This window comes from Mastacembelus armatus, chromosome 10, assembly GCF_900324485.2.
Source record: "Mastacembelus armatus chromosome 10, fMasArm1.2, whole genome shotgun sequence".
Taxonomy (NCBI): domain Eukaryota; kingdom Metazoa; phylum Chordata; class Actinopteri; order Synbranchiformes; family Mastacembelidae; genus Mastacembelus; species Mastacembelus armatus.
The window spans coordinates 14,749,971-14,773,713 of record NC_046642.1 but is presented as its reverse complement, the minus strand read 5'-3'; the positions used below and the strand labels follow the sequence as shown (position 1 = coordinate 14,773,713).

The 23,743-nt window shown below is 39.6% G+C and overlaps 5 protein-coding genes across 6 annotated transcripts; 1 reads left to right on the top strand and 4 right to left on the bottom strand.

Moving 5' to 3' along the window:
* Window positions 1–153: 153 nt before the first annotated feature.
* Window positions 154–4,309, top strand: fgf1a (fibroblast growth factor 1a). The gene is made up of 3 exons (XM_026330750.2): window positions 154–458; window positions 2,342–2,445; window positions 2,585–4,309. The coding sequence occupies exons 1-3, from the start codon at window positions 188–190 to the stop codon at window positions 2,783–2,785; spliced, it is 576 nt and encodes a 191-aa protein (XP_026186535.1). The 5' UTR covers window positions 154–187; the 3' UTR covers window positions 2,786–4,309.
* On the bottom strand, window positions 3,879–9,296 carry ndfip1 (Nedd4 family interacting protein 1). Its single transcript, XM_026330748.1, has 8 exons — window positions 9,092–9,296; window positions 7,960–8,053; window positions 6,872–7,008; window positions 6,694–6,781; window positions 6,133–6,257; window positions 5,977–6,043; window positions 5,716–5,824; window positions 3,879–5,468 (listed from the first exon to the last, which is right to left on the bottom strand). Exons 1-7 carry the CDS (start codon window positions 9,125–9,127, stop codon window positions 5,718–5,720), a joined length of 654 nt encoding a protein of 217 aa, XP_026186533.1. The 5' UTR covers window positions 9,128–9,296; the 3' UTR covers window positions 3,879–5,468; window positions 5,716–5,717.
* Window positions 9,297–9,757: 461 nt separating this feature from the next.
* On the bottom strand, window positions 9,758–12,771 carry gnpda1 (glucosamine-6-phosphate deaminase 1). Of its 2 annotated transcripts, none has more exons than XM_026329588.1 (7): window positions 12,616–12,771; window positions 12,221–12,348; window positions 11,214–11,315; window positions 10,930–11,112; window positions 10,620–10,804; window positions 10,223–10,397; window positions 9,758–10,066 (listed from the first exon to the last, which is right to left on the bottom strand). In XM_026329588.1, the coding sequence occupies exons 2-7, from the start codon at window positions 12,342–12,344 to the stop codon at window positions 10,005–10,007; spliced, it is 831 nt and encodes a 276-aa protein (XP_026185373.1). In that variant the 5' UTR covers window positions 12,345–12,348; window positions 12,616–12,771; the 3' UTR covers window positions 9,758–10,004. The 2 variants fall into 2 exon arrangements, with proteins under 2 accessions (XP_026185373.1, XP_026185372.1); XM_026329587.1 differs by having other exon boundaries at window positions 12,524–12,660.
* A 546-nt stretch (window positions 12,772–13,317) lies between these two features.
* On the bottom strand, window positions 13,318–20,938 carry hspa4b (heat shock protein 4b). The gene is made up of 19 exons (XM_026330716.2): window positions 20,597–20,938; window positions 19,923–19,980; window positions 19,602–19,742; window positions 18,531–18,653; window positions 18,175–18,274; window positions 17,879–18,012; window positions 17,551–17,795; window positions 17,358–17,434; window positions 17,077–17,228; window positions 16,767–16,873; window positions 16,535–16,668; window positions 16,247–16,428; window positions 16,009–16,104; window positions 15,532–15,687; window positions 15,281–15,406; window positions 15,011–15,118; window positions 14,796–14,915; window positions 14,472–14,633; window positions 13,318–13,862 (listed from the first exon to the last, which is right to left on the bottom strand). Exons 1-19 carry the CDS (start codon window positions 20,701–20,703, stop codon window positions 13,656–13,658), a joined length of 2,535 nt encoding a protein of 844 aa, XP_026186501.1. The 5' UTR covers window positions 20,704–20,938; the 3' UTR covers window positions 13,318–13,655.
* A 597-nt stretch (window positions 20,939–21,535) lies between these two features.
* uqcrq (ubiquinol-cytochrome c reductase, complex III subunit VII) lies at window positions 21,536–23,462 on the bottom strand. Its single transcript, XM_026330467.1, has 3 exons — window positions 23,383–23,462; window positions 22,564–22,735; window positions 21,536–21,720 (listed from the first exon to the last, which is right to left on the bottom strand). The coding sequence occupies exons 2-3, from the start codon at window positions 22,715–22,717 to the stop codon at window positions 21,626–21,628; spliced, it is 249 nt and encodes an 82-aa protein (XP_026186252.1). The 5' UTR covers window positions 22,718–22,735; window positions 23,383–23,462; the 3' UTR covers window positions 21,536–21,625.
* Between the last annotated feature and the right edge of the window lie 281 nt (window positions 23,463–23,743).

The window sequence follows — 23,743 nt, the reverse complement described above, 5'->3', positions numbered from 1 at the left end:
ACTACTAAAAAAGAAAAAAGTGTCTGAACAAAACAAAAATAAATAAATGACACGGATGCTGCTCGTTTTAAACCTATTCTGTTGGGCAGTGATCTTACTCCATACCTTTTTCTCAGTAGGGGGTTGAGGCTAAGAATCGGGGGCGCGCAACCAGCTGCCCGTGTGATCTCCGCGCTCCTTCCCGAGCATGCAAACACCTGACCGCTGCAGCCCGCTGGTTGTTTCATCAAGGAAAAGCCACTGCAGAGCCCCCACCGCACTCACTGAGCGGTTTCTCCCCCTGCGCACAATGACGGATGGAGAGATGTTTGTAGTGGAGGACCGAGCCGAGGACAGCGGCCTGCTGCTGCGGGATTACGGGCGGTTCACTCGGTTGTACTGCATGAATGGCGGATTTCACCTCCAGATCCTCCCCGATGGGACGGTGCAAGGCCAGAGGGACGACGGGGACGTTCACAGTAAGTCTGCAGAGCACTTTACATCCAGGTCAGGCCTACAGTGGGATGTGTTTACTTCCTTTAGGAAGCAGGAGTGCCCGCTTCAAAGACCCATGCGTCCAAGGGGTGCTCCCCTCCCCAGGAGGGAAAGCCAGGGCAGTGGCAGAAGTTCATTGTAGCTTTATAACACAAAGTGGTTATAATGATACCTGTGAGAGTCTGGGTCTCATTAATACACACTAGTTATTAGTAAGGATACAGGTGATCCTGTTTGCTGCAGAGTTACAGGCTATTCTTGAAGAATATTTATTTTCTGGAGGACTAGTCTTTACTGGTATTAGGACAGAGAAGTATGGGTCTGTATGATAAAATACAAAGTGAAAGTCAAAGTGCTGAATTAACAGTCTGAACATTTTGTAATTGGGAGATTTCAGTTTACTTTTAATGAGTTTGCAGCAATTTTTAGAAGCATGTTTCACTTTGTCATATTGGGTAATGTGGATAATTACTGGTAGTGGATTAATGGACAAATATGGAGGTTTTATCCATTTTAAAATGAAATGTAACAAAAAAAAGGGTGAAAAGGGTTATTCGAATTGTAATCAATTCATTATGGAGAGCGGCAATTCAATACTCATTGAATTTGAATAATTCTGATTAAAAAAAGGAAAGCTACATTAATTGCAGTTCATATTGCCATGTAATTTTGGTCTATTTATTCAAATGTGCCTGTAAAAACAGAGACGCAGTCATTTGCATTGTCATCAAATTGTCATCACCTTCTTCCATCCATTTTTGCTCTCTAACACTTATCCTGGTACATCCAGGGTCACAGGGTCTGGAGCCAATCCCAGCTGACACTGAGCAAGAGGCGGGGTCACCCAGCTGACAGATCCCCAGTTTATCACAGGGCTGACGCATAGACTCTCACATTCACAGCTAAGGGCATTTTAGTTAACCTAACCCAAACCTGCATGTCTTTGGACTCTATGTAAAATACCTGGGTGCTACACAAATAAAAGAAAGGCCCCATGTTTGAATGGGATTCAAGCCCAGAACCTTCTTGCTGTGAAGAAACAGTGCTAACCACTACACTGCTGTACTGCCCACCATGCCCTTTAGGTGTCGAAATTCAGACGGATTTGCAAACTCAGTGCTCTCATCAAGGCGGCTCCCTACCTGCTATGACCTGCCCCTACTTTTCCTGATTGGCTAACTCTAACCATAAACCTCACCAACAAAGGCATCAGACAGTCAGGGGGGGGGCCCACCTTTATGAGGGGACTGACCATTTTAATTCTGCCACCAAAAGTGTGATGACTTATAAATGAAAATGCAGTTGAGTGGGGTTTCTGTTTCACTGGCACATTTCAATAAATAGAACAAATCCTTTAATATGACATGACATGCTGTCTGAACTGACTATATGAATCTTATGATTTATGTCACTAAATGTCTGGTGAGGAACAGTAGATGGAATTGAGCCTGTGAGGCTAACTCTGGCTCATCCATTATTCCTTCTATTGAACAAGTGCTGTCACTGTTCACTCTTAACAGTCTAATAGCTTAAGAAGGTGGCTTCATGTTTAATACTCCTAACATCCATTTCCAGTGCCGAAGCCACCGGCTTTGACCCGATGACTTCAGAACAGAACAAGGATATTAAAGTTCATTTGGCTGTGACACTCATGTGAAAATAAATTCATGAGATTTAGCCAACCAAGGAGCAAAGATTTTAAAAGTAGCAGTCTTTTCAGCTGTGGCTAAAAGTTTCAGGCTTTGTCCTTGGCATATTTCACTTGCCAGGAAAGAAAGTGTTCCATGTTTGGGAAGGCGCATTCAGAAGATTAAGTTGTTGCCTTGTGCTTCCTTCTCACTTGATTTCAAATGTTTTCTCCTTTCAGTTGTATTAAAGCTCAAAGCCGTGGACAGAGGTGTAGTGGTCATCCAAGGAACAGCAGCCGAGCGGTATCTGGCTATGAGCGATGAAGGGCGTTTATACGCATCAGTGAGTATCTATCCCTGAGGATTTATGCCATCGAAGTGGAGAGTAGATCAGACTTGATGGTGCAGGCATATGCAGATAAATGTTGCATGATATCTGTTGTAAATAATAACTTACCATTATACTTTAATTTCTCTCTCAGCCCACAGTCACTGATGAATGTTATTTCCTGGAGAAACTGGAGGAGAACCACTACAACACATATCAGCCTCAGAAGTATCAGGAGAGAAACTGGTACGTAGCTCTGAAAAAGAACGGAAAACCTAAACTGGGTCCAAGAACTCACATCGGACAGAAGGCCATCTTCTTTCTGCCGCGCCAGCTGGACGACTCTGGGGAGTGAAGATGTAGACAGTGAAACCTCAACTGAGATGAGCTGGAAGCTGCTCAAGGATGGCTTTGGTTTTGTAAATACACACATCTGACTAGTTAAAATCAATATGTGGACCAGTCACAAAACATGAGGAAGTGGTGTGAAAATGGTTGATGAAGTCAGACAAAGATAAAACCAAGACAGAGCTGGAGTCTTTTCTTTTTTTTTTTTTTAAATCTTATGCAATTGATTAGGGAAAGAAGCAGCTGTCATTTAACATATATATGTATATATATAATGACACTGCTTCTTACAGCAAACAAGAAAACAGCTTTTTGACACACAGCAGCTGAGTCAAACTGATGCTCGGTCTGGTTATTTCACCAATTTAATCTGAAGTAGTGGGAAGGACAATGTCATAAATACATATATGTATTTGTTTAGAATTCAAAAACTCAATATGAAATAATTGTATTGTCATAAAATGATACAATATCTCAGTGAATATGCAACGGGGTTTAACCAAGGGCAGGAGAACATCATTTTCTCTGTGGACCTTCATAAACAAAGGAATTGGCTTGAAGGATCATTGTGATGTGGAAAAAAATGTTCAAACTGGCCCATTTTCTTATAAAGCGATGCACTTTTAGACGCTGAATGACAGATATAGCTCACCTATTTATAATTTTGCTGACTTGTTGGAGATCACGTGCTGCTGCTCCTTTCTGGTTCCACTATTCTGTAATCCATGCTCTTGAGAATGTCTTAGCAGATTAGAAGAGAAACCCACATCAATTAACAGCTTGAAAATGCTTTTTTGCTGTTTGTAGCTTTGGATATGCAACACCAGCCAGAAAAGGTCAAGAGCCACAGCTTTCTCAGACTCGTGGATGTTGTTTCATATTTGAAGCAGTTCTACTTTGCTGCCACTCGGAGCTGCTCTCTTGCACAGTTGAAGCCTTGTTCCATGTTGCTATAGTCTAACAATATTAACTTGATCATTTTACTAACCCTTCTCCCCACATTGTGATTTTGTGGAAACTGACCACTGTCTGTGATGTGTCATATCTTTGTAGCATATCTGACCAATGAAGAGCAATCATAAATCTGGACAACTCGGATGTGACGCATTAAAGGTGACATTTATTTAACACTAAATCATTTCTGTACAGTTTCATAACAATCAAAACCCCAAGGGTGCAGCTATACATCACACAGAAATGAGCACAATGGGTCTGTAACAAAACCATGGCAGGAGTATGAAGTTAACTGATAAGGCAAACAGTTCAGTTTGCTGGACCAGACTAAAATCCACATCAACTCTTTCTATAGACAAGGAAAAATGGCTTTATTCTGACATGTTTCCTCCAGATTAATATACAGAAACAAAATGCATCATTCATTCCTTGTGTTATATATCTGGGTCTTCAAACCATGATGGTAACACACTCTGGGTTTTACTGGTTATGTTTCTAAAAGTGCACCTGCATTGTTTGATAAAGTTTTGATACAAGAACCAAAAACAGATTTCCCCATTCGCTTCTGTCAATTAAATCTTAAGGCAAAAAAGAAAAAGAACAAAAAAAAAAAAAACCCCTGGAAATGGACATTGAGTTATTTTCTTATGCTCTTAGATAATTTAATCCAAATGTCTGAGTGAGCTCATTAACAGTAAACACCCAGACAGCCAAAGCTTTTCCACTAACAGTAGACATGACTCTGACTCCACTGAGTCAATGAAAGGCCACATTATGTCTAAATGAGCTTTTTGAAGACGTGAACCAGAAAATGTGCTTATACCCCATGGAAATCATCCAGGTAGCTGTCACTGTCCAAAAAGTCGGTGTTGCTGGGAGGGTTTGTCACTCTACACTTGTGGCCTTCTGATTTTTAGCTGCAGCATCAGGTTAAGATCACATCTGAAACTGAAACTTTACTTCCAGGGTGGATAGTTTTACCTGATTTAACAGTCAAAAAATAAAAATAAAAAGCAGAATCATAACTTCTGAAATGTGGATGCAACTTTGACACTACATTTTAATAACAAGCATGTATGTTTAATTATGACAATGCCCTGAATGGATAGTTTGTAATTACTTAAAAGCAGTAGACAACACTGCTCCCTCCTGGCTTAAAAAAGGAGAACACTACTTAAAGCCAACAGGTGAGTCAAATATATGGTAATGTGCATATTAGCATTTACAGCCTAATAAAAGCTTGCTTTGTGACTGTATGTGGTACCTAAAAAAAAAACAGCCTATAATAGTCACAATAAAACCATGATGTCAGATTAGTGCAGATTACAAAGTGTGCAGCATGCTATGGCAAATCTACAGTATTACCTGTTGGCTTCAAGTTTCACCAACATGAGATATTCCCTATTTATTGATCTTAAGGGCAGATGCATGCTTGTATGCTACCATCAAATGATATAAGGCATTACTTATACATTACAGACAGATGTAAATAGCACTTAACATTTGTCACTAATGAGTACATTACGGGACTATTACCATATTAACCATTTTCCATTTAGAAACTTCCAAAACAAAATAATACAAGTGATGTAATTCCTGACATTTTCATTAGGAGTTGTCTTCATCTGTAACTGCTCTGGTGGATATCTGATTAAGTGTCTTCAGTTTAATTTGAAACTGCTCACAAGAGTTGGTGCTTGTACGGGTCATGTCCAGTTCTTCTAACATCCAACACCCTGAATTTAGGTCATGGGAAGATGTAAAAATCGAATTAAAAAAATTGAATGTCTTGAGTGATGGCGACAGATTTATTTAGTAAAGAAAAGTGGCAATCGACCTTTGGGTGAGTGAGTAATGTATGATTTATTTTTCTTGTGAGGTATGGACTTCACCGTGACAATCTCATTCACTCACTGTAACTAGAGTATTTCCGGTGAAAAACCTGGCTTACGTGAAGAGTGGGACCAGAATAATACACCTTACCTCTAATAGATGAAGAGTACCCTTGTTCGTGGAAGTGTGGCATAGGCGGGATCAGCAAGTTTACGCACTCTTGAGTAGTTAACAAAGCCTCTGATGAACAGCATGAAGCCTGAAGTCCGAAGGAAAAAAAAACAAAAAAAACAAAAACAAAAAAACCATATAATGCAAGAAGTTCAAATCACATAAGAAAACAACCAAGATGGAATCTGGGGGAAACTATGAGAATTACCACTCATTTACAAAATAATGTTTGTAACATACCCAGGGCCAGGAACACCCACCACAACCAGTACTGCCCGTCAAAGTAACCAGGGAAGTAGGTAGAAAACTGAAAAAGAGAAAAGCACACGTTTTCAAATCATCCATTTTAGACGTTCACAACATGGTTGTGGTGCATATTCAGTAAGTGACTCTCACCCTGACAATGAGAACCCATTTGATAAGGGACAGGCCAAAGCCAGAGATGGCCCCATATCGACCAGCAGCTGATGTGGTCAGACAGAATGACAAGAAGAAGCCGATCCAGTTGAAGAGGAATGCCACTAATGTTGGAAAAACAGTAATGAATTAAAAGTGTACCACTTGGTATAAAATAAGGCCATGTCTTAGGCCATGCATTTTCAAATGTTTTTTTCAAAGGTTAATGTCAAAATAATCTTAAATACTCTAAAAACCCATTCGTTTTAAGGTTTTTGACCAAGTGCTATGGTCTATTTTGTTCTCATTATTAGAAAGGTTTGACGTAGGGTCTAGTTTTTAAATAATTACAATTCTACGATCCAACAGCTACTGCTGACCCGAACAGCCTGAGGTCTGAGTGTCCAATGGTCATTTCAGCGTCCAGAGGTTGCAGATAACCTGTCACCCTTATTGTTCCCATTAATTACTGAGGGTCACAGTGAATACGAATAATCAGTAACCATCTAGTTCCCAGCCAGTTCTACACAACTAATCTTGAAATCCTAAATGAGTTCTTACTGAAGAATGTGAGCATGAAGATGCCATCATTTCCTATTCGCAGCTGGTCAGCATCTTCGAAGTCATCTCTGGCTACAAAGTCATCCTCCTGCATCAACAGCAACAGTTAAATAATGTAGACACATCACTCAATGTCATGTTTATCTCAAACAATAATGTCTGAGAATGACACAGGTACCGTGATTCTTCCAGCAACCAGAGGGATGGCTGCTTCTGCTTTGCTCCTCTCAGCTTCGTCATAGGAGGGCAGTGTGGTGGCAACACTGTAAGATGGAGGGTTGGGAAATCTTCCATCTTCCTTATATTCAAAGAAAGCTGTGAACGTAGCAAATGTCTATTAAATCTACAACCCCCTCTTAATATATTAATAAACTCCTAAACCATTTTACTGTGGAACTAAAACTGTATCTAAAAGAAACCAATGGTAACAGCCGAACTTAAAGTTATTCAGGGTTAACTGGTTCACCAGCTGACATTGAGGTTTTACAGCTGACAGGCAAAAATCCACTTTCATTTCCTTGAGAACGGAGAGCAACACCAGAAATCTGTACAGCCAGAGCTGGGATGAGTTCGAACATGAAGACTAGTGGTATATATGTGTCCATTACAGTTTATATTCTGTCCCTAAAAGCCAAAACTTTTATCTGGGTCATTTGGCAGCTATCCAGAATCCTCCTTAGTGTTGTTCAAACACAAACAGCATTAAACCAGATCAATGGTCTCAGACAGGAAGAACTAAAAGGCTGCACCCACTTATGCAACATGTTGACCTTTGTTCTCTTAAGACTGTGATTAAAATTGTCTAATACTTCCACAAGACTTTACACAACATACATTCATACTAAGGGAAAGACTTGGTGTCAGTCAAATTAGAGCATAACTACATACATTTACTCAAATACTGTTAGAGTTCAGTGTTTTTATTCTGTTTATTATTTTAAAGAACAGTTCGTCCTTTTTAAGACAGAGATTTTTTTTATATGGTAGATGTTTTGACCAGGCAGAATATCAAAATACTCCAAATATCTTAAAACTATGATCAGTACAGATGTGACCATCAACATCTCAGAAATACTTTAACACAGTGGAACAAACTGTACTTTTGCTTTTGTTTCTTAGCTACACTGTACTGCCTATACTTCTAGGTTGTTAAAGCTTTCACTGTGACCAGAGAATTATCATGATTACATGGCACTGATTAGGTCCTAATTGTAGCACTTGGATGTTTCTTCCACCAGTGACTCAGAGTTATCTAAGCCTCCTAACCTGCATTGGCTGCAGCAATGCTGCTGTAGGGTGGGGGTGCATCCTGGGCAGGACCCTCCTGGGATGGCTGGGCTGGGTCCTCCTCATTAACCAGCTGCAGAAATGACAAGATGACCTGGGTCAAACTTAAGTAAGATATTTTTAGAAAATCAATTGTTGACTATGATGAATGAAAAGTAAGTAGACTGAATTTAGACTGGAATGGAATATGTTAAGAGTTAAATGTCAACTATTTGTAATGTGGTGCAGACAGTGTTGCAAGTCACTGGGCATGCTCGCTTCATGAAGATTTTGTTTCTTGACCTGTCAGATATTTTATTCTGCCAAAAAACACACAAGCTCTACTACTAGTGTACTATATGAAATACAAATTGCAATGTTGCCTTACAAGAATATTTTACCCATACTGTTAACCTCAAAGTATGTCTTGATTTGCACATCCCACATCCACTCTGACAATGATCGAGCAGAAAGCAAATGCAAAGGATGTGCTTTGGAAAATAATGCTAAAACAGTTGAGACTGTCACATTTATGTAGTACACCGCGCAACAAGTGTCCATGTACATGTTTACAACCATTGCTTTTCAACATAGGAGAGATCAAGTGCACTAGCTCAGTCAGTGGTAGCACAAAAACCTTTGATACACCAGTAAAACTACATAGCATCAATTAGACTATAACGCAGGCGATTAAGACACAGATGTCTAAAAGCATTGTCACGGCATGTCAATAAACGAGCAGGCTGCACGTCCATATTAGTATTTTCAGCCTGTTAGGTGTGTGTGTGTGTGAGGGTTGAACAGTCACTGATCCTGGAGCACCTGGTGTAATGTTTGGATAAACCCTGACACCAAACACTACTCCGAAAACGTTTAGCTAGCATTGCGAGTAACCACATAATATTAGCTGCTAAATGACAACGGGTCACATAGGCTTGGTGTCATGTGTTGAGAATGAAAGAACACATATGTAATACTTTATTTCAGTGAGAAAGATTTGGTTTAAGATACATTTAAGGTATATATCGCCCAATCAATCCCGCCCGTAAACAAATGTCGGCTCAGCTCATTTTCCTCAGTCACAGGCTAACGTTAGCTAGCTGTCGGAGCGTGCCCGCGAAGCGTTACCCACCTCTTGATATCTCACATTGCTGTTTTGTTCCGCCATGGTTGGAAGGGGAGCAAAGTATTTAAAACGTCCTCTTCCCACTTCAGCCGTCAAGATGTGTTATTTAAAAAGAATGTGGCCGACGAAGTAGCAGAGGTAGGTTTGCCTCCTAGTCGGCCATCTCCTTCCTTCTCTGCTTTCTCTGCTGACTGGCTGAGATGGTGCCTTCACGTGCTGTCGGAAACTAAACTACCCAGTTGCTGGTAAAATGTACTATGTGAAAAACTCCCACGCAGAATGACTCCTTTCACTACTATTTTATTTTTTTCATATCATGCTATTGTATTACCACGGGCTCTGTTTTAAATGCAGGGTTTTATTTTTTTTGGAAATGAATCTGAATTTGAAAATTCTTATCTGCAAATGTGGTTGAGAAAAAAATATTTGGCTATGTTCCTAAAAAAAAAAGTGTACAATAGCACAAAATGATGTAGTTAAGTATTTTATCTTGCACTTAAGTATGGTAACTTGAGTAAATATAGTTAGTCATTCCACCATTGGCAACAAGGTCCATTTTCCTTAGGACATACAGTACTTGAAGAAAAAAAAAGTCTGGAAATAGAACCTCACAAGTAGCACTTTCAAGCAACACAAGTTGTTCTGTGTTCTCATGTGACAGACCACGTGACATAAAAATTAAACAGACTTTATTACAAAGAACAAATGAATAGCAAAGCTGTATGAACAATCACTTGAAAATGTAAAGCCTGCACTATAACAGCACCTGATTATTTCTATGGAGATTAGTTGACATCAACTCCAAGCCCTGCTTGATATGCACAAATGTATCTCCACCAGAACATAGAGGAATCACTGGAATGTTAATTTTGGGGAAATGCTTCATGAATCCACAGATTCTGAAAGAATTCTCCTTAGATTAGTTCTTCTTGAGCTCTGAGGGTGGCGGCTCCACCAGCTTGTTATGAACATGCATCATCCCTAAAAAGACACCAAGAGTAAGCATGTTTGCTATGACTCATACCTGTTTTGCAACTATTAATGCAACCTGGCTGATAATTTACCATGACAGGAATATAATAAATATAAATAGGAATAAAAAACATTATGTATTTAAGTTTTATGATTCAGTCTCACCTTTGAAGTACTTTACAGTTTTGACCCGCAGTTCTAGGGTGGCATCTTCATCACATACAAAAACAGTCTGTGGGTGCTGCTGGAATGCAGACACTGTCCACATGTGATTCACACCTTCTTCTATTGCTTTGTATAAAGCAAATGCCTTGTGTGCTCCAGTGATGAGTATCATGACCTGAGAAGAAACTGAAAATGTGACTGTGCAAGAACAACATGAAACTGAATTCAAGATAATAAGATCATTAAGCAATGCACTGTTGTGCAACTTTAGGTAGACTCAACTCCCAGTTCTGACAGAAAATGATCAAAATATATGTGATCATTTTCAGAAACATAACTCTATAGAAGCAAAACAAAAAATCAGGACACACAGTTGACATTCATGTAAGCTCCTAACCTCTTTTGCATCCATGACAGTGCCCACTCCCACAGTCAGAGCCATAGTAGGCACCTTTGAGAGTTCCCCATCGAAGAATCGGGCATTAGCCATGATAGTGTCCTTTGCCAAGGTCTTCACCCTTGTCCTGGAAACCAAGCTGGAACCAGGCTCATTAAAGGCAATGTGGCCATCAGGTCCAATACCTGACATAAGACAGTTAAGACTACTATGAATTTTACTGAACATTCAACTGTCCCCCCAGTCCTGAAATGAATTGTTATTATACATATGGGTGTAATATATTTATTTTTAACACTGAACTCCTGACCTCCAACAAAAAGCTCAATTCCCCCTGCAGCTTTTATCTTCTCCTCAAAGGTTTCACACTCTGCCTGCAAGTCGGTTGCATTGCCATCAAGGATATGGGTGTTCTCTGCTTTTATGTCTATGTGCTTGAAGAAGTTGTTCCACATGAAGGAGTGGTAGCTCTCAGGGTGATCTCTAGGAAGTCCTACATAAAACAGTTTTTTTTATGCAAGACCACATCTTTCAAGAATTCCCCAATACATAACCCACCATTTTACATGGCTGTAACAAACGCTAAAGACTTACCTACATATTCATCCATGTTGAAAGTCTTTACATACTGGAAGGAGATTTGGCCATTCTTGTGGTACTCGATCAGCTTCTTGTAACAACCCAAAGGCGTACTTCCTGAAACAAGCAAGCAAAAATGCTCACAGTTGCAAATAGCCATGAAAGCTAGAGAAAGACAACTAGCAAAGTGCATTTAGTACTGTTATTCATTCATTCATTCATCTGTCCATCCTTCATCTATACCTGCTTATTCCTATTTAGGGTCACAGGGATCTGCTGGAGCCTATCCCAGCTCTCTTTGGGTGAAAGGCAGGGGTACACCCTGGACAGGTCACCAGTCCATCTCAGGGCCACTGTTATTATGATCTGTATCTAGTACTTAAGCTTTTCTGTTTTGGGAAACAATGCTACTATACTTCCACAATATGTTTCAGATGAAGGTACTGTACAAAAATACGATTTTAGCAAAAAGGGGACACAGGAAAAAAAAATTCAGTGGCCGTGACTTATAAAGCATGGGAACAAGATAAAATCAACAAAGCTAAAGGCTGAATAAAGGTAACTATACTTTACTATATATACTTTAAGAGGTGAGCAGCAGCTGGTCTTCACTGGATCTATAGCAGAGCAGCAGATCATGTGCATGGGAATGAGATAATGCAGGGCCACTGGAGGGACTTTATAGATAACTGTTCAATTTCTTTAAAAAATAAAGGTCATGCATAGAACATGTTCATTTTTTTTAAACTCCTGATCTGCATAGAGAGCAAATATAAATGGCACCACTTTTTTTTTTATTTTAACTTCCTGTAGGAATAGTGATGATACTTTTCATAGCCTACAAGCTGATCTTCATAATTAAGAATATCTTAAGCATTTCTCCAGAAATTAATTATATAAACAAAGGGCCTACGGCTATTTGTGGGGGTTGAAGTCAGTTTTACAGATTATACTGTATATCCAGGACTTTATTGTGGAAAAAAAGAAACACATCTGCACGGGGTTTCCCTGCTCCTACTTACCTGTGGGTAGACCCAAGGTGAAATATCTGTCCGGGCCAGGTTTGAAGAGTAAAATCTTGTTTTTGATGTACTTTGCAGCCCACTCGCTGGCCTGATCGTAGTCATTGAGGATGATCAGCTTCATCGTCCTGGAGAAGAAAAACAAGCAAAGAGCAACGGGTTACTTCGAGCAAAGTCTCGAAGTAGTTCAGGACAAAACACACCTAAAACAGACTTTAGACTCATCAAGAAAACTACATCAGCAGTGAAAAGAGATCGCTGTGAATGCAAGAACTGCTAAAACAAGCAGAGCGAAAGACTCACAGTCTTGACACAAGCGCGCACAGTGATTGCAACTTTGAGTGTAGTATCCTATTAAAACACGAATCTAAAATGGTAACTGCATCCAGTCATACCTCGGACTGTCTTTGGCTTCCACTCTGAGCAGACACGAGCTGGACGGATCATGTGACTCCTGGTGGATCAGAACGGCGCTTCCCCACGGAGGTGACGTCGAACTGAACACAGGGAGCTGTTTAACGCTGGGCCGCCACCTAGAAGTGCAACACACACTGGTTTACAGCTTTTTAAAACGTCGCAGCCCAAAGTCTATTTGCATATATATATAGCAACAGAACAGGCTAGGCATATTTTAATGAGTATTTCACCGAAAATTATTAGCTAGCTAGCTAGTTAGTTTCCTGCAGTACGATAACGGTGGTTGCCTGGCAACACAAGAGTACGCTAACAACTTTGTTTTTAATCATCCTTGGTTCATAAATTATCACTTTATAAGTTAGATTTTTTAACATAAATATATCTACATATTCATGTAATACATTATAAATGAGTTCAGTCATGTTCTCATTTAATGGCTCATTCTAAGTTGTATATGGGGTGTTTATTATTAGACCCATTGTAATGTTTTCCCTAGAACAGTACAAGATGACAGTAGAAGACGAGTCTATACAATAATTAGTTATTAATTTAAATCCAACACACACAGTATGTGTTTAATAGTGTACATTTCATTCCTGTCAAAACTCCCAAATATGTCAGACCTGTTCCCTCAGTGGTAGCTGAATCATGCTTGCTAGTAATACAGATGGTATAACAAGTGATTTTCAGTAACTTTATTAAAACCATATTGTGACACAGACCAGAACACTTACAGAGCACACAACAGAAATAAATACCATCATGTGTACAGCGCTCACTGTGAAACAGGTTTATTGCAGCTGGCTTTTTGTTTTATGTCATCCAGAAAGAGAGAGAGAGCGCATGCTATGTCGTCAGAGAGATACCACCAGGAGCTGGGTTCAGTGTGCTAATCACCCTGCCTGCGTTTGACTGTGGAGGGCAGTTCCTGAAACACCTCACCCGCTCTGATATACACACCTATGCTGCATTTCAATCCGAAGCCGTTCAGCTTCGCTTAAGGAGGCATTACGCTGCTTTAATCAAGGTCCATGTCAGGTTTGTTTTCTGTATTTTCTGAGGTGGGGTTGCCTGTGTTCTCGGCTGTTCCCTTGTCTGCAGCTTCTTCCTGCGGTTTCTCCTGTTCGTTAACGGGGCCGTTTTGCTCTGCAGGGGTGTCCTCCTTAGGAAGCTCTACCTTGGGTTTGGGTTTGGTCACAATGGGGTTACAAGCTGAGAACAGCTCCTGGAAAATTACACAAAGAATACTATATAAAATAACAGTTTCAATCAGAGAAACAAAGTTGTGTGGAAGATCCACCAACTGAACTTGGCCCAGTAAGCATCCATGTACATAGCTGACCTCAGTGTCTCATGGTGGAGCACTAACTTATGTGATAAAAAAGGTGGTAAGATTTCTTTAAAAAGAGGTGCACTAAGAGCTGATTCAATTCTGCATGAGTAACGCTTGTTTAACATAAGAAATGTTAATGAGAATATGTGAAATGACTAACAGCGTACAGCAACTTCATTGCTGGCATCTGCAAACGGCAACACAGGAATTTTAACTATTTCAACACCCAGAAATCTTGCACTGTGAATTTCTAGGTTTATTTCTTCACTTACCTGGTGTTACTGGCCCTTAATTTCCCATCAACTGTGATACACGATACCAATTAAACAATGGCAATACAATGTATTTACTCGACAAATGTAGTCATCCTAAGCATCTTAACATAGTTTTGTACTCAAATTATTATTTATTTATACTCGTATAGTATATTTTTAAATTTGCTGCATTCTAGGTATTTTCTTACATTAGATACTATGATTATTTCATGCATAGACCCCTTACCCTTGTTTTGGCTTTGATGTCTTTGACTTTGACAGAGGGATCCACTGCCAAGCTCTGTTTGCTCTGCTGGTTCATGGCACTGTTCATCCAGATCATTGCATCGCTGATCAGTTTGTCCACTTTCGTGACATCTGCCTCTTCTAAATGGTCATACTGCTCCTCCTTAAAGAAATCATTTGTAAAGAAGCCTTCCGTGTTAATGTGGAGTAAAGATCATCAGGAAGTCTTTAGATTAATAGTATTCTAAAGCCACTCACTGCACACACAATAAATAAAAGTCAGTTATGGAGAAAGAAATAATAAAACGGCAAAATTCTCCTCTACCTTCATTTTGAATGCTTCAACAAATTTCATATACTGCTGAATTTGTTTCCCCAACTCCTCAAAAGCTTTAGGTCTCTCTTCAGCTTCTATATACCTCTCCTGGATTGGTTGGCCCAGTTTCTGCCACAAACACAGCATAGAGTACTTGTCAACTAAAGAAACCAAATTATAAGCCACTTAATGGTGGAGTAAAAATAATTAACCACAATAATTACCTTTATCTCTGCCAGTTTGTCAATGTACACCTGTTTGGGTTGGTCCTCCCCATCTTCATACAGCCAATTTTCAGTATCCTCCAGCTTTAATGACAAAGCGTCACGGTCCTAAAAGTATAAAAATAATTTCACAATATGTAAAGGACTTGCAAATCAGCTGTATAATTATATATATATATATATATATATATATATATATATACACACACACATATATACACACACACACAGTCTGGCTGTGATTTTTTCGGTCACTAGTGATTTACTCACAGTTTCACTGACAAACTTCTCAAGTATCCCATGTAGCTTGTCCCTCATGTCATACACATACTCCTCTACATTATTCTTTGCATCATTCCTCTCCTTCTCCAGTTTGTCCTGCATGATCATCTTACCCTGAGGGGAAGCCAAACAGCAACTGTAACTCCCAAACACTTGAAAATAGATCAAGTAATTAAAGATGGCACCATGATGGGAGGGATTCAGTAATGTGTGTTTGTGATGGCTGAAAGTTCAGTTACCTCATTTTCTACAAAAAGATTGAGCATGTCATCTGCTAGCTGCCACTGTGGGCTGTTCTCAATTGGAAGCTCCAGCACTTTTGTTTTGACTTTGGGCTTTTTGGCTTGTGGGGGCTGGTCAGATTTCTTCTCGTTTTTGCTCTCCTCTGACGTGGTCTGAAACATAAAAGAATAAGGTTTTAATGCCACACTATCACTTAAAATGAATATTCTCAGAACATCTACACAATCTAATGTTACCTAGTGCATTAAAGCTGATTTTTGTGAAACATACTAAGTTTAGTTTTTGTTTGCACTGTCAGAGGCGATGATTCAGTTCTTCATTTTTAAGGACATAATTATATACACAAAGATTACAAAATTAACATTTCTGGCTTCTCAAAAGACTTTGCTGTGACCTACTATACAGTTTTTCTTGTAAGACAATCTGAAACTGGTAAGTCTGTGTTTGTTTTACACAAACACTGAGCAAATTACCTCCATCTCTTCACTCTCACGAGCCGTCTTCTCTTCTGTTTCTTTCTGAGCGTCTCCATGTCCCTGCAGCTCTTCCTGATCAGTCTGCATCTTACTCTGAAGAGGAGTAAGAAAAACAGACGTTTCTTTCTCTCACAACACAAGCACATATGTTAATCTGATGCTCTGTGAAAAAGGGTGCCTTACGATGGGGAAAAAAAACAAAACAAAACAAAAAAACATCATTTGGCTTTAGTACCTCTCCATCTTTGTCATTGCCCTGTTCAGTTTCCATGGGTTCTGTCTCATCAGACTTCTGCACTTCAACCAGGGAGGCGCTGGACACACTAAAGATACCATGAATGTTCACCCGCACCTTGACTTTTACCTTGGAGCTTTCCCCAGATGCTTGTGGAACAACCTTCTGGATCAGAAACTGACCTGTATGGAATTCAAAAAAAACAAAAAAAACAAAAAAAAAACATATTAGTTTATGCCAAGCATGTTTTTGTACTATTTTTGTGCATAAGGTGCTTTAGTTGCTTACCAATAGTGGGGTCAGGGTAGGGCAGCTCATTAGGGCAATTGTAGTAAGCCTCCAAAGAGAAAGGCTCTTTCCGGTAGAAGGTCAACACTTTGGAGAAAGGTGCTGCATGGTTCTTAGGAAAAACCTCACAATCACTGCAACAGATCAATATTGTATACTTTATAGATTCATTAACTAAAATCAGAAACCATAGAAAACAACATTCAAAAAAAAAAAAAAAAAAGTTGTTTACGTGATGCCTTCCTCTGCAGCAGAATGCCACTTCAAGGAAATGGGATAGGGAACAACATCTGTGATGGAGAATTCACGCACTTTGCAGGCAGGTGACAGCATTGCACACTGCAGAGACACAGGTGTTTCAAAGAGTGCTGCATTCATAATCAAAAATATAAAAAGTATACAGATATATATTTTCACACTGATCAACTTTGACAGGTGCTAAATCAGGACTAATTTAGAGGTTTTGTGAGACACTGATAAGTATCATTTTCTGGTGAGCACTGGGAGCAGAGACCAGCTTTAAAATCAAGATTGTGATATACCTGCAGGGCACATCCTCTGGCCACAGCCTCATCAGCATTCAGCGTGGTACTTAACTCCTTCCCAAAGAACTTGCTGATCCTCTCTTTGACAGCTGGGATCCTGGAAGCCCCGCCCACTATCTCAACTGCATAGATGTCTTCCTTTTTCAGTTCTTATGGAACAAAAAGAAAGTTTTATTAGAGTACGCAATGCAAGTGTGCAAATAACATGTTTCTGAATTGAGGCACTGGGATATAAAAGTATATAAATTTAATATTCTCTTTGGCAAATTAATGCTCACTGGTATGTTCCAGCAGACTCTGCAGTGGAGGTTCTACTCGGGTCAAAACCTCAGCACACATCTCTTCAAACTGAGACCTTGTGCAAGAAGAAAGGCATAAATTAGTTAAGCCTAATGAGGGAATTTCAAAGTAAGACACAGTAGATATAAACTCTTTAAAGTTAAAAGCAACTGATGAGTTCTGCAGACCTACCTGTTCAGTTTTCCAGAGACATCAATGTCATTCATGAAGCACTCAATGTTAAGCGGCAGGTCTGAGGAGTTAGCACTCATGAGTTTTTTCAGTTTTTCACACTCCTGGTAGAGCCTGACCAGAGCCCTAGGCTTTGACTTGACATCAAGCTTGTATTTCTTCCCAAATTCCTCACAGAAATGCTTGACCAGTGCCTCATCCAAGTCCTTTCCTCCCAACTCTGGGTCACAAGCTGTAGCAAGGACCTAAGAGACAAAAAGGAGAGAGGTGTAAGCAAAGCTTCTCTGAGCTAAGATAAAGAATGTACAGTATGTGCATTCACACAAACCTTGAGTTTGCCCTTATTAAAGGCACACACTGATGTCTGGTACCCAGAATGGCCCAGGTCCACAAACACCACATTCCTGGCTTTCTCCTCAGGAGCTGGAAGATCCTGTTTATAGATTCCATATGCCAATGCAACTGTAAGGAAAATAGTTTAAGTAAAAAAAAAAAAAAAAAAGTTAACAACTACTGTTATTGATGTTACATTGTGTTTTATGACTAAAAAAAACACTAACATGTACATCTTTGCCCAAGCCCTGCCATAAAAAACAAAAAAACAAGAAAAACACTAGTACAAACCTGCAGTTGTCTCATTCATGAGCCTCAGGCAGTTGAGTCCAGCAATCTGAGCAGCATCTACTACTGATCTCCTCTCAGCATCAGTGTAGTAGCAGGGAACCTGGGTTCAACAAATGTGCATTTGAAACAGATTCATTTGAAAACAGCAGTTTTCAATGAATCTGTGTGATCAGACCTCAGGTCCAGAGCTACAATGACATGATGTCACTGAACATTATGGGGATCTAATAACAACACAGGTGTGTGGGTGAAGAATTTAAGCTTCACAGGCTGGCAAAAGGAGCACATATTTAGCTCCCATAGAAGTAATATACAACAACTTATTCAGAGATTGTACAGTAGTATCTAATGCTTACAGATATAACACAGTCGGCCACAGGCTTCTTCAGTGCATTCTCTGCCGTCTCCTTCAGCTTGGTCAGCAGCATGGCGGTGACCTGTTCAATGCTGAACACCTTCTCCTCCTCCATGTACATGACCTTTGGTAATAGTCAAATTGACAGAGAGGATTATCACAGTTCTCTAGAGGATTTGTACTGTACTGACAAAAAACAGTTTTTTAGCACCACAAGTGACTGAAAGATAATGTGCTGATAAAACCTAACTACCTCAGTCTCTGAACACGTTAATGTCTCTCAGTGCTATCCTTCTATTTCCACTGTAATCAATGCTGTACTTCAATCTTTATATTTCAGCTCAGCTTGTGATGACAAAGACAGACAATAGACACATTTATAAAACGCATGTGTGCTGCATTACAGGTGCAAGGTCAGTCCTCCAAACAAAACTGGGCATCACTGGGCAGCCCTGTCAGCGACAGCCCGCTATCGCAGGTCCTTCCTCCCTGCTGCTATCAGACCGTACAACCAGCAGCAGTCCTAGTACACCCCCAGCTGACCTCATCACCTATAGACTGTAAAAATCCTGTAAAAACTACACAATATACCAGAGTGCAATATTAACCATTTACACTTTGCTTTTTTAGCGTATCTTATAAATAGGTATTAAGGTATGAATTATAAAATATAAAGTATGAACAATTTTAATAACCACAACCTGGTACTGTATGTATTTACAGGACTGTATCATGCTCCATAATATTATTTGTATGGCTGCTGTTTATTTTCTTCATTTATTATTATTTTCAGGTGTACTGTTTCCATAGCATGCCAGGTGTGGTCTGTTTTTATAACCACCACCCTGGTGAGTCACTGTGAAGTCAAAACCAGTCAGTGTTTAGACCACGGCATTGTTCGCTGCAGATCTCTCATGTTGAAACAGGTGTTGGAAATTTAGTTTTCTGAGGGTAAGTTTGTTTTCTCCCCGGTGCATCTGTTCTGTAGTTAGTGCAGTGCACAGATTACTAAACATTCTAGCACATCCATTTGAGTGTGAATTTTTTTTTTTTTTTCCCATTGTCTTCTTACCTTAATGCCTGCTGTTCCTGTAGGCATCTGTGCAATGTCATAGACCAAGCTGTTCTTGAGGCGCTGGACATAAGGGTCCGAAAAGGCCCTGCCATGAAACCTCTTGAACCCTTGGACTGTGTTTTTGCAGTTTGTGACGACCTGTGTCACAAAGAGAGAAGGGAAAAAATATGAATTAGTGACTTGAAAGATTGTTCTGTGTTGATTCTGAATTTGATGTGTGCTGGACCTATGCCTAATATTGTTCATGCTCAATCGCTGCGCACCTGTCCCGCTTTTGTAAGGTAAGCGATTGTCCTAAAGTTTCCCACAAAAACGTACCTGGCTTTTTGCAGCTGCACCGATCGATCGATTCCGGGGTCCAAAAGAAACACATGCTCTAAAAACAGACAACACAATTCAGTTCTCTCTTCTGCAACAACGTTTTTACGATGCAGCAGCTTTGGATACCGTTTGATGGAACCAGCAATAAAAATGGAAAATGATGGTGATGATGACGATTTCACGTAATAATTGTCCGTGTCTGTAAGAATATATTCTATATTCAATTTATCGGTTTCCTCTATGGACTGTGAGTCTGAAAATGAAGTACAATGGATTGCTCAAGTCGTTTTGACAGCCAGAATCCGGCCTCCTCCCATCATGCGCTCATTCATGCCTGCAGTAAAAAAAAAACCTTTCAATCACCTGACTGTTCAGATCTTAGTGTATTTAAATTATCTCCGTGGTATATTAGTAGTAAGACACCTCAAGCAGGATTTCATGTGAAGTGAGACTAGGATTTCTTTATCCTCACAAAGATTTCATTAGCGTTAGCATTAGCTTCACCACTCACATGCTGCTTCCTGTTGTCAAATCCGTTAGCATGCTAAGTAGCCAGGGAGCTAGTAACGCTAGCTCTGCTCAATAATAGGATGGACATAAGCGGATCCATTCACTTTCTGTATATGCTATCAAGTCAGATCACCCACGACCATCCGGCTAATCGTACTTACGGTGTACATCGATCGCTATATTCATTAGCGACAGTTTCAATCCCTCCGGCTCTGGCTACCGCTACATAGCAGTTCATGAACCCGACGTCAAACCCGAGAACTGACATCTTCACCAGCTACCTGAACAGTGCAGAGATTACAAGGAAGAACTAAAATACAGCTCGGTGCTGATAGTGGCAGCAGCAGCAGCAGCAGCTACAGTGGGCTTTATTCAGCAACGGTGATCCACCCTTGTTCTTGTTCCATGAAGCCGAATAGCAGCAGCATGCGGTAGGTACGCCGGCTGGTGCGTGAGAGCGTTCAGGAATTTTCTGTCTGTGCCACCGACCAATCGCATCCAACTGCGGAGACGCCAAACTCGAATATCACGCACCACCCACAGGACAGAAATAATCATTGCAGCAGTGGGCTAAGGCCTGGAAATGTGAAGGTAAATCTATTAATTCATATTATCGCCTATATTACCGCACCATACCTGGTTATAATGATGAAGATCTTCAGCCTGTCACTGTAAGCCGTGTGCTTCCTCTTGCTACTTCAACATAAAAGCCCCATTCGCTACTACCGACGACAGATACATGCAAAGTATGAGAGCATATCATTATTGCCATATAATTGTCTTAACATGATTTGATCTGCTGACACTCATTTATTCCATCTTACCAATCTAATAAACCTAAACAGAAAAAAACAAAATAGAGTATCATTGCCAACGTTACCTAAATTCCCACAATTATTTTCATTACATTTTTCATTATCTTTAGGCTTTAACATGTTGGAAATACATCCCCTACACTTTCCAGGATCTCAAGATGATGATGATGATGATGAAGATGATCTTCATTTTCTTGTTTTGTTCAACTCATGGTCTAAAACCTAACAACATTGAATAAAAAAAATAATCCAACCATGAAGGTGAAAGAAATCAATCAAGACTTATTTGACATAAATATTTTCTTTTTTTTATTGGTTAAATGCAGAGGTGGAATTATTAGTTGTTAGGGCAGCTGTAAGATCGGTGGCAGAGGTTCATTCGTCATTCTCATAGTCCGCAGGGTTTTTTCTCTTGCTCTGCTGATGGACACTGTTGCCCCAGCTGTATGTCAGGTACATGAGGATCATTGCTGCAAAAAGTAAGATCACAAAACAAGTTAGATCTTACCACCATTTAAAAAAAAAAAAAAAGCCATTATATAATATCTTTAAAAATGACTATTAAATATCTTATTATTCTTAAGTTCCTGAAAAAAATGCTTAGCCAAATGTTTACATTCAATTCAAACTCTTTAAGCTACATTACAAACAGACACTACACAGAAAATAACGGACTTGAAATTGCTGTTAAATATTAATGCGCTACATGTGAAATCAATAAAAACACTGTCATGTAAGTACATCCAAATCAAACAATGCTCACACATGAGAAACTGTCACTCTGACATCAGGGCATCTAAAAGTACTGAAACTGACCTGGGCAAATACATCAACGCCCTCTGTATTGCAATAGTCAAACAAAATAATTTTTGTGCAGAAAAAAACTCAACAAAACACATAATTAGTGGGCAAGAATAGCCAATGTGGCATCAATTGCAGATGCCATGATAGGGCATTGCAATGTTGCAACTTAATGAAGTGTTAATCCCTTTTATTTGCAAAATATACACAGAGGGTTGTGTCCATATGACCCACTTCTACTGAAAAATAAAAATGTCTGTTATTCTAAACAAAATAACTGAAAATTTTATTTTTTACATAATTTAATAAATGCAGGCTGAGAAAATATCACATGACTATCTGAACTGAAATAACTCATGCATACTTTCCATGTTTTAATACAATGACTAAAATATTTTCTTTATTTCTGTTAGTACTAACATAAGATATTGTAAAAACTTGGAACAAATATAGATCTTAACTGGCTCTAAATGTAAAATACTGATATGTCATTAACTAAACCAAAAACTCACGAGGGGCAACTTTAAAGACCGAAGATCTGAACCGTCTCCACACATTGGGGATTCCCTTAGAGAAGTAGTTGGTGAAAGCCCTCTGCTCAAAAGGGGACAGACTGTATGTGATTATATGCCTGACCCTGGCTAGGTCTCCAAAGTGGCGGCCCATGTTCTCCAGAGAGCTGCTCTGAAATGACAGCAAGAAATGTACAAAACACAAATTTGAAAAATTAAAAAGTTGCAAATATGCCCTCTACTAAATGCAAACACCTAAAACATAAACTGATAAATGTATCAAGGGCTCTGAGTGTGAATGAGTGATTTCTGATAAGGCTTTCACGATTTAACTGGTCATATGCCACTTTGCGTAAATGGCTGTATATTAGAGAATACTGTATGTGCTATGAATTTATAATTAAAAGTTACTCGGTCTTGTCTTGTCTGTTCCGTCCTCCTTGCAAAATACCTGCACCCATACACAACTTTCCTAATTAGCTACGTGACAACACGGGTACTAAACAACGTAAAAATGTCCTCCAATGATAATTTAAAGTCAGAAACGAGAGGGTACCAGGTTTTTCTAATAACTGCGACATAACGACCCTAATGCAGTTAGACCTATTAGCCGTCAATGCTAAATATTAGCATTTCCACCGAGCCACAGTGAGCTACAGGCTAGCTGTTAGCTGCTAAGGTAAAAACAGACCTTCAAACGTTTCCGCTACGGTGGTCGTTTAATCAAAGACCCCAAATTCAAGTGAACCAACACAGCCACACAACACAATAATAAAAGCAATAAATCTACACCGTTAAAGCCGTGACATTGAAGCTTACCGTGCTGCTTCTCGAGTGTCTCCTTATATAAGTTCCGGTGTCCTTTCCCTTTTATCCTAGGGTAATACCGCCACCTGCAGGGCTGGAGTCTGTTCAACCCATATTTCCTTCCGGCTGTGAATGCACCAGAATACTCATGAAGTCCTACTGGGTTAATATGCACGTCGTTGGTTTAGGCTGCATGATCAACAAGAACCACTATCAGAGGTGAACTGGAACATTGTTATGCAATTTGGCATAACATGCCCTTTTCTATTCAGAACAGTATAAAGCTTATGTTTCAGCTTTATGCTTTTCAATTCTTTAATTCCACTACAGTCCAGAAGGAAGCATTATAGTTATTACTGCATCATTTTACTGA

What these genes read in the sequence shown, in the direction of transcription:
- fgf1a (XM_026330750.2), top strand. Translation starts at nt 188, where the DNA reads ATGCAAACACCTGACCGCTGCAGCCCGCTGGTTGTTTCATCAAGGAAA. An exon ending in GGACGACGGGGACGTTCACA is followed by an intron (nt 459 to 2,341) that starts GTAAGTCTGCAG and finishes TTCTCCTTTCAG; the next exon opens with TTGTATTAAAGCTCAAAGCC. An exon ending in AAGGGCGTTTATACGCATCA is followed by an intron (nt 2,446 to 2,584) that starts GTGAGTATCTAT and finishes TTTCTCTCTCAG; the next exon opens with CCCACAGTCACTGATGAATG.
- ndfip1 (XM_026330748.1), bottom strand. Translation starts at nt 9,127, where the DNA reads ATGGCGGAACAAAACAGCAATGTGAGATATCAAGAG. An exon ending in CATTGCTGCAGCCAATGCAG is followed by an intron (nt 7,009 to 7,959) that starts GTTAGGAGGCTT and finishes CTACGTTCACAG; the next exon opens with CTTTCTTTGAATATAAGGAA. An exon ending in AATGGGTTCTCATTGTCAGG is followed by an intron (nt 6,044 to 6,132) that starts GTGAGAGTCACT and finishes TCTCTTTTTCAG; the next exon opens with TTTTCTACCTACTTCCCTGG.
- gnpda1 (XM_026329588.1), bottom strand. Translation starts at nt 12,344, where the DNA reads ATGAAGCTGATCATCCTCAATGACTACGATCAGGCCAGCGAGTGGGCT. An exon ending in CTGTCATGGATGCAAAAGAG is followed by an intron (nt 10,398 to 10,619) that starts GTTAGGAGCTTA and finishes GTTTCTTCTCAG; the next exon opens with GTCATGATACTCATCACTGG. An exon ending in AACTGTAAAGTACTTCAAAG is followed by an intron (nt 10,067 to 10,222) that starts GTGAGACTGAAT and finishes GTGTCTTTTTAG; the next exon opens with GGATGATGCATGTTCATAAC.
- hspa4b (XM_026330716.2), bottom strand. Translation starts at nt 20,703, where the DNA reads ATGTCAGTTCTCGGGTTTGACGTCGGGTTCATGAACTGCTATGTAGCG. An exon ending in CAGGAACAGCAGGCATTAAG is followed by an intron (nt 18,654 to 19,601) that starts GTAAGAAGACAA and finishes CTATTACCAAAG; the next exon opens with GTCATGTACATGGAGGAGGA. An exon ending in ATCTTTTTGTAGAAAATGAG is followed by an intron (nt 15,407 to 15,531) that starts GTAACTGAACTT and finishes GCTTCCCCTCAG; the next exon opens with GGTAAGATGATCATGCAGGA.
- uqcrq (XM_026330467.1), bottom strand. Translation starts at nt 22,717, where the DNA reads ATGGGCCGCCACTTTGGAGACCTAGCCAGGGTCAGGCATATAATCACA. An exon ending in GGTCTTTAAAGTTGCCCCTC is followed by an intron (nt 21,721 to 22,563) that starts GTGAGTTTTTGG and finishes TACTTTTTGCAG; the next exon opens with CAATGATCCTCATGTACCTG.